The sequence below is a fragment of the Sinohyriopsis cumingii genome, chromosome 10 (assembly GCF_028554795.1).
Source record: "Sinohyriopsis cumingii isolate HCF-2022 chromosome 10, ASM2855479v2, whole genome shotgun sequence".
Taxonomy (NCBI): Eukaryota; Metazoa; Mollusca; class Bivalvia; order Unionida; family Unionidae; genus Sinohyriopsis; species Sinohyriopsis cumingii.
The window spans coordinates 81,633,963-81,643,529 of record NC_142970.1 but is presented as its reverse complement, the minus strand read 5'-3'; the positions used below and the strand labels follow the sequence as shown (position 1 = coordinate 81,643,529).

The window sequence follows — 9,567 nt, the reverse complement described above, 5'->3', positions numbered from 1 at the left end:
CGTATATCCCATACAGCATTTTTGAAACAGTCAAAGGTAAAGAAAAAATCACCATCTTAGTAATGCAGACAGATTGATGACACAACTGCACAGTATATATCTAGGCCAAGAGTTTGCAAAAATATCTTCCATAAAATGTCAAGTGCCTAATTCATATTTGTTAAAAGTATACATTAAAAATTGAAAAGAATGTGTGACTAAAAGGGAGACTTGCGATAAATACAAAGCCACAAAAGTGTTATATTTAGTGTCGGGAAATGAACTCATTTGATACGGTGTAGGAACATAAGGTCTCGGCCTGACGGCCTTGTCATATTCCTTCACCGCATCAAATTCGTTCTTTCCACCCACTCGGAACTTAACACATATGTAGTGTTGTAAACATATTTATGCTCCTTATATCGCATGCTTAACACGTGTCGACGCGATGGCCAAATAAAATGCTGTGAAACATATTGGAACCAAGTCCCACTTTGGGGAAAAAATCTTAAGTACACTAAATAAATTCGTTTGATCAGTGAGTGTGTCTTATGTTTACTGTTTCTGATTTTATATCAATAATGTAGCTAGTGAATTGATGGCTTCCGTATCAACACTTTCCATTTTTATGTATAGGCTCTTGAATGTCAGCACCATGTCTTTAATAGAATCATCTATGTTATAATCTTAACCATCACAGCTTTTAGAATGCAACTTACATCTCCTTTTTTATTCAAGAAGTAATCCTTTTTCTCATACATATAGCCACAACCCGATTTTGCAGCACATTTTGTTCTTTCATCAACTACATTCTCTCTCTCTCTCTCTCTCTCTCTCTCTCTCTCTCTCTGAGATTTGTCATTGTCTTTTTATTCAATCCACGTTTGTTGAATGGTTCTAATGTCGTCTTGCTAAAGGTATGAAGAATTACCTTTTAGTGTATTGACAAGCTATACAACGGCTGATGCAATGCATGCCATTTCATGGATGAAGGACTACTTTTCGTTTGGTCGAAGCATTCAGTCTCCTCGATTTGTATTGTTTCGGCCGATTTTCGTATATTATAATTATTTAGCGTATCTACCTTAGTGTTCGATATCTGTCTTAGTGTCTAATATTTGCATGTGGTTAAAATAGGCATGGTTTGAATAAAGAAGGCAGGAGTACCCAGAAACACTAAATGTTGGGACAGGTGACCGTGCCCCTCTTGCATGCATGAAGTGGAATTTAACCTAGGACGGCAGAGATGCAAAATGAATGTTGCGTTACAAAGTTGTAAATGGTAACGCAGTCAGGTAACATAAATACGTACAATCGGTGAATAATTATTCTTATCTTCGATGTATAAATTTTTTAAAAAAAGGTTATAATATTAGGGGCCAGTCATTTCATTTTGGAGCGACGGAGCATTGGATTTGATTGAAATAAAATTATCACACCCCACCCCACCAAAAATCAGCCCGAACTAGTGCAAAGTACATTAATTTTAGCAATCAGTTCAATAAATAAAATGAATTTCGTAAGAATAGTCAATATCGGCTTCTAAAAATGCAATGATTGAATTACAAAATATTTGAAAGGTTAAAAAACAGAATGTTATCTGCTCGTTTATTACAATTTACCTTTGAAGTCCGGGGAGTGAAAATGACCAGGTAGAGCTAGCTTTCTTTTGCTAGATACACATCTGAAGTAAGGCCAAGCTGTATACTTTATAGCCGAAATAAAAAATCCAATCATACACCAAAATAACGTGAATTCAAAGTTTCTTTAACAATATATAAGATGAACAATGTTCATTTTAAATAGCCAAGATAACCAGGAGGAAAAGTGGGAAAATGATTTTTCTTTAAAATTTAATTCTATTCAAAGTGCGAAATTGAGAAAAAATATAGAAAACAATCCGTCTATTCTGATTCGTCAGAGAAAATTAAATTGTCGCTCCCTAACATGTAACAGTTTCTAAGAAAAATGTCCAGAATTATATATTCTAGGTACACAAGGGCTCATATCGACCAGGTATACCGGTATCGTAGATAAATTTTTACTTAGCCGTTTTATATCAATTTTTACATCTCTAATAAGCCTTTTTCTGTAACAGCTTTTATTTCTTGTTCAAGTGGACAATTCTGAACAAAAGATATAATCGAATTATTGTGTCCAGGTGTGTATGTGAAATTAAACGTATTACAGATAGGTAAACAATTAAATGCATTATTAATCTCTGTACAATGTTACCTATTTGTCATAAAAATTCTATGCATGTGTAGCGTGAAGTAGCTCGTAAGTGCGTTAAGTTTCTTTGAAGTCTTCAGAATGATTCGATTATTATACCATTAATTTCATAAACATATTTGCACACGAATTGATTCTCACACTGTTTTAACCATATGTATGTATGTATGTATGTATGTATGTATGTATGTATGTATGTATGTATGTCGAGGCGGACAATGATTGGCAAAGTAAACGTTTGAACTATCTATTACCATTGTTTAGAATAAAAATCATCCAATGTGTGTGTGTGTGTGTGTGTGTGTGATTTGGATTTTTAACGTAGCTTTATAAATTTTTCAATCATATCTCTACGATGTCTGTGGTAGTTTATAGCGATGCCGCGGACATGTAGCATGATGTCCCACACAGTCCCATTATCCTGTCTCCAGTCCTAACACTAACCTCTTAATGCTGAGTGTCCTGCGAGGAAGCTAGTTGTACCATTTTAATACGTTTTTTATATGACTCGACCAAGGTTCGAACCCGCGACTTTCCGAATCCGAAGTGGACGCTTTACAACCCTAATGGATGTTTGCATAGCCTTTGAATGACAAGATGAAAGTTTTACATTTTTGACAGCGACATATATGCTAAGGAGGCTGTGGTGACGCAATGTACTCCTCTTGACTCGGCACGATATATCCTTCAAAGTGGTGCCGTGCTGTAAAACGCAAACGACCTCCGAAGGCGAGAAGAAATTTCTAAACTACTCAGGGGTTTACAAATGCATATGCCCGACCCCCAAGACAAACTCGAACTCGTGTTTGCGAGGTACGTTTGCTCGTGGGCACGTTCCAACAAATGAGAGAGCGAGAGAAAGAGAGAACTAAAAACAAAATAAATGGTAAGATGTTATAAAAGTCAAATATCTCCTGCATCAGGTGCTCTATGCAACTAAATTTCGTTTCGATAAGGGTATGATGGTACTCTATTCGTTAAGTTTGTACCCTAACATGGTACGATTCCAGACTCTCGCCCTTTGCAGAAGAAATTTCCACCGGTATAATTATTCCATTCACGGGTGAGATACAGAGTTCCTTGGAACAATGAGTACATGCATATAATACCGTGCCTTTAAGAGTTGTAGTGTGGAATAAAGGAATCCAGTTTCTTTAAGCATACCGTTTCACCTGACAAGTCAGTTAGGTAAACATGTGTGCTTCTTACTCTTCAGTTGGTTTCCTCTGAATTTTATTTTCCTACCTTAAGAGTATTATGAACATAAAAAGTAAATTTATAACAACAACTAAAAAAAAAAAAAAAAATTCGCAAAGTGTCTGCTACTGTTCCGCTTTATGAACCGGACCGCGTGAGTAGGCATGACCCTTAGGTATAGTAGTTTTAAAATGTAAATTGCACGGTTTACTCCTGTCCAAAGATACGCATCACGATTATTTCGTATTTACAAAAAGTGAAATGTAGTCTCATCGTTAAGATATCCAAATTACTTTAAGAAAATAAATTTTAAAAAAAAATAAAAAGTCTCAACACATCCGCTCGCAATCATCTCCCAAAATAACTGCATTTTTTTTGTATAGCCCTGGGACGTCATGCTCAGCAAGAAAGCATTATTGAATTTAGGGTAATATAAATAAAAGCAGTTTACGTTCCATAATTTCAGGATAAGCACAGAGATAAAGCTAGGCGCGAGCAGCTACCTGCCACAGATTGTTGTAAGCATTCATCTAACTGACTTGGACTCCGTTTAGTGTAAATGACACTGTGCCCTAGGATATAGAGTGATACATGCAGCCGGGCATGATGAATTCGAGAAGGTGTTAGTTGGGTCTGACAGACAATTTATTCTGCCTGAAACTGACCAGTGTCAAGAGCGGAGTTTTGTCCGGAAAGAAGGACACTCGCTTGTTGTAGTTAGTCGGTATCTGATGTAGTTTGATGTTTCCGCAGCAGAGTGATGGTGCGTACTTTTCGTGTTACGATTCCGTCACTGGCTCGGGCCTACGTTTTAGGATATGCCTTTTCCCTTGTTTATGGATTTACACTACCAGGATCCGAAGATGGAGGTAAGTTGATGCAACAACTTTCATTACTTTTAACAATCCTTCAAACGGTCCTTTTTTATCATCACTTGCACCAAGTTAGAAATCCTATTATGTCAAAGACTACCACCAAGTTGACATGATGTATGCATATTTTAAGATTGCAAAAATTATATTTTCCATTTCTCTTTCTCCTTCTATTCGTGTCCTTAACACTTTTACCATCACGACCACCATAAACAAAACATTTACAAGTCCATAGTGATGGAACGAAGCATAAACAAAACTGCATGAATACAGTCTTATAGAACACGGAAGATACTACGTGATAAAATGTCAACCAAAATTAAACGTAATAATTGCTGAACGAAAGGGGGATAATAAATCATTTCTTATATTAATTGACAATGCAAGTTTCTTACTTGTTGACGATGAAAATTGCACTTAAAATAGATAGTATCTGCTCCGTAAATAGTGTTTGTATGCATTATATCTAACACCTTTACATGCATGCATACATACATACATACATACATACTTTCTTGAAGTCCTGCTCTTCATATACAGTGTATAAAAACAAGCACAAACACTGTTCTTCGTAAAAAGGAAATGAAAGAAGATCATTTTTTTTTGTTATGTATAAATTTGTTCCCGTTTCTATTTTACTTGATATAGCAATAAATAACCCATATAAAGATTAAACTGAGCACATTCAATTCCAAACGATACCTGCATCCCACCCACGTGAAAATCGTTTCCGATTCGTGCATAAAACATTTTCTACTTCTCATGTTTAAGCATTGCAATGACCCACTTACCTGAGATAAGCCTAACTTTGCGATGTTTCATGTATTGTCCTTAGCCTCTATGCATGGTTCGTTTCCATTTTTTATTACAATAAAACAGTGTATTAATATACTGTTCTCTCATTTTAATACCATGCGTATGAAATGTTTCCTCAGTTAACCACCTGGTATTTAAGTTCGGGAAATAAAGCGGTACGCTACACAGACCAATACCTGTAAGCCACTTAGAGCTATTACTGTACGCTGCATAGACTGTAACCGTACTCTATATAGAACTATGAATGTACGCTGCATATATTTATACTCGTACTCTATATGGATTCATAACTGCACGCTGATTAGACAAGAATGCGTACTCCACAAAGAACTTATAACTGTACGCTGATTAGATCTGAATACGTACTCTAAATAGAACTATAACTGTACGCTGCAGAGACATGTATTCGTACTCTACGTATAACTATAACTTTACGCTGCATAGACATGTAACCGTCCTCTACATATAACTATAACTGTACACCGCATATATTTTTAATCGCACTCTATACAGAACCAAAATTGTACTCTCTATAGATCTATGTGCGTACTCTACATAAAACTATAACTGTACGCTGCATAGACCTGTAATTGTACTATACATATAACTATAACGGAACGCCAACACGAGTTGTGATACCGTTCAAACTAACGAGACAGATAAAATCAATTGTTTTAGTGCCTAAATAAAAGATGTTGGGAAAGTAAGCGAATCCGAACAAGTATTGTCATAAACAGTATTTCACTAGCATGATAACCATTGTACTCACTAAGATATATGGAATCAATACAACATATTCATCTTGATAAGTACTATGTCACTTTTACCAAATGCAGGTCAACGTAACTTACTTTTCGTGCTCGAACGAATATATATATATATATATATATATATATATATATATATATATATATATATATATATATATATATATATATATATATATATATATATATATATATATATATATTGTTCTGACGTGATGTTAAACCATATACATATACATACATATCTTATCATTTTATCGAGATTAATTGAGGACGCTAATTGAGATATATGATATGGCTCCAACCCACCATTCCTTCCCCATTTTTACTTTTCTCCTTTATCTTACGTGCTGGTCCTCCCTGGTTTGATATCACGTGGTTGTAATAACCTCATGATGACATAATGGCTTTTAACAGGTATAGTGGAACATGTACACGATTCAAGACAGGACAACATATGTATACGAATATGTATACGAATATGCAATTAAGTAATGTCAGACCGAATTAAGTCTTTATTCTTGAATGTTAGGGTCGTAGATGGAAATTGTTATTTTACGTGACATCCTTGCCACGTGCGCCCAAACATTATATAACAAAAAATGTGCAAGCTTCGGTGTTTATCCCTAATACGTTGGCCAAGTTTGAGATCTGAGGTCCACCCAGAGAATGGTTAATATCATGCACTTGTTACAGTATATGACAACTTTTCAAAATATTACATTACAATTTCTTGCGCAGGTACAAACTTTATAAAAAAATATATTGTTGTATGGCATTTAATTTCAGAAGGGCACTACGATAAAGACAGACATTTATACCTTTCTAGTGAGCCAATAAACACTAACGTAGAGTCGATGATAAAAGTAACGCTTAATCATCATAAACCGGAACTGAGGTTACCATTATTAACATGCATCTACTCTGACAGACCGTGTGACACATGTGCAGCTTTGAATCGTCATCGAATCCATTTTTATTGGGTACTGAATTTTGACAAATATATAAAATGAATTAACAATGTCAGTGCTAAATATGTGTTTCTCTATCCTTAATATTTGTATTTTGCGTTACTTTTGTTACCATTAAACCCTTGAAAATCAGTGTGTGTGTGTGTGTGTGTGTGTGTGTGTGATTTTGGACTTTTAACGTAGCGTTAACACTTTTTTTTCAGTGAGATCGCTACGATATCTGCCGTGTCAAAGTTTATAGTGATGTCTAGCACCGGGGCATCATGCCGCAGACATTTAGCATGATGTCCCACCCAATCACATTATCCTGAAAACAGGCCGACCAGTCTTAATACTAACCTCTTAATGCTGAGCTCTTTGTGAGACAGCTGTTAATACCATTTTCATGTCTTGGGTATGACTCGGTCGGGGTTCGAACCCGCGACCTCCCGCATCCGAGGCGGCCGCTCTAACTGAAAACCATTGTAAAATAAGAACGGGTGTTACCACACAAGTTTGAGTGCATACAAAGGTATTTGTTTGAAAACAAATATGACATTCATTTGATGTCGTTAATTCTATCCTTCTCAACAAATATTTTTAACCAGATTTTATCGTTCACATAGTCTTTAATTATCACAATGTTAAGATCCTATAATTTTTCAAAATAAAATTATATTTAAGGTAACCTTCTTAAAGCAGAAAATGACGATAATCGATGTAGTGTATTTTGGGCTAGCATTCTATCTTTGAATGTTTTTTTTTTTCCCTGGAACGTGGTAACAAATTTTACAACGATTTGTAATACTGAGTATATCTGGACTAGAAGTGTAATTATGTTCGTTTTTTTCACATGATTTATTTCTTCTTACAAACAGTAAAAGAAGAAAGCAAATTGTTTCTCAACGTTTTGTTTTTTAACGCTGCGTGATATATATATATGATGAAATTCACAATTTAACAGCGAAATGCGGCATAGTTTAATATCAGAACACGGCATGGTTTAATATTAGAATACGACATGGTTTAATATCAGAATACGGCATGATTTAATATCAGAATACGGAGTGGTTTAATATTAGAACAGGGCATAGTTTAGTATCAGAACACTGCATAGTTTAATATCAGAACACGGCATGGTTTAATATCAGAACACGGCATAATTTAATATCAGAACACAGCAAGGTTTAATATCAGAACACGGCATAGTTTAGTATCAGAACGCGGCATAGTCTAATATCTCAATACGGCATGGTTTAATATTAGAACAGGGCATAGTTTAGTATCAGAACACTGCATAGTTTAATATCAGAACACGGCATAGTTTAATATCAGAACACGGCATGGCTTAATATCATAACATGGCATAGTTTAATATCAGAACATGGCATAGTTTAATACCAGAACACGGCATAGTTTAATATCAGAACATGGCGGAGTTTAGTATCAGAACACGGCATAGTTTAATATCAGAACATGGCATAGTTTAGTATCAGAACACAGCATGGTTTAATATCAGATGAGGGCATAGTTTAGTATCAAAACAAGGCATAGTTTAATATCAGAACACGGCATGGTTTAATATCAGAACATGGCATATGTTAGTATCAGAACACAGCATGGTTTAATATCAGAAGAGGGCATAGTTTAGTATCAAAACAAGGCATAGTTTAATATCAGAACACAGCATGGTTTAGTATCAGAACACGGCATGGTTTAATATCAGAACACGGCGTAGTTTAATATTAGAACAGGGCACAGTGAAACATCAGATCGCGAGAGAGAGAGAGAGAGAGAGAGAGAGAGAGAGAGCACGGCATAGTTTAAATTCGGTACACAGTGTATATTACAATCGGAACACGACAAAATTGATTAACAAAAATCCAAAGTTCCTCCATCGCTATTTCAAAGAGGTTTATTTTTTTTCTTCCTTTGCTTTGAAAACATATAGTCAACAGCAAAAAGAAAAACAACAAATGAACCACCAGCTCTCTTTGACCTGCGACAACGCAGGTGAGAGCACAGCATTGATAAATTGGATTATTAGGGTAACACATACGTGGCAGGAAATTTGAACTCAGTTATTCTACACTAGGGTAACGAAAATTAGTTTACACTTGTATGTAAGCTAAATGATAATAAAAATGTCTTGCGTCCAAAACTTATGTTGACGTTTCACAACAGAAAGATAATTTACTATTAGACGGTTTCGTGCATTTCATGGATATTACAAACTAAACTGATAATTGGAAATTAGACATATATGTCGACTTTCTTCCTTTATCTTCCCTGTTTTTTTTCCGTTAGCATTGCCATTGTTAACAGTTCTTCCGTTAGCATTGCCACCATTAACAGTTTTTGCGTTAACATTGTCACCATTAACAGTTCTTCCGTTAGCATTGTCACTATTAACAGTTCTTCCGTTAGTATTGTCACTATTAACAGTTCTTCCGTTAGTATTGCCACCATAACCAGTTCTTCCGTTAGCATTGCCACCATAACCAGTTCTTCCGTTAGTATTGCCACCATAACCAGTTCTTCCGTTAGCATTGTCACCATTAACAGTTCTTCCGTTAGCATTGTCACCATTAACAGTTCTTCCGTTAGCATTGTCACCATAACCAGTTCTTCCGTTAGCATTGTCACCATTAACAGTTCTTCCGTTAGCATTGTCACCATTAACAGTTCTTCCGTTAACATTGTCACCATTAACAGTTCTTCCGTTAGCATTGTCACCATTAACAGTTCTTCCGT

At 35.5% G+C, this 9,567-nt stretch overlaps 1 protein-coding gene across 1 annotated transcript in view; it reads left to right on the top strand.

Moving 5' to 3' along the window:
- The first annotated feature begins 3,868 nt into the window (after nucleotides 1-3,868).
- The window catches only part of LOC149790472 (uncharacterized), a 46,910-nt gene continuing 41,211 nt past the window's right edge, over nucleotides 3,869-9,567 (top strand). Inside the window, exon 1 of the mRNA XM_089972525.1 lies at nucleotides 3,869-4,277. Coding sequence (XP_089828651.1) covers nucleotides 4,169-4,277 — 109 coding nt within the window. The 5' untranslated portion in view covers nucleotides 3,869-4,168. The remainder of the gene's footprint in view (nucleotides 4,278-9,567) is intronic.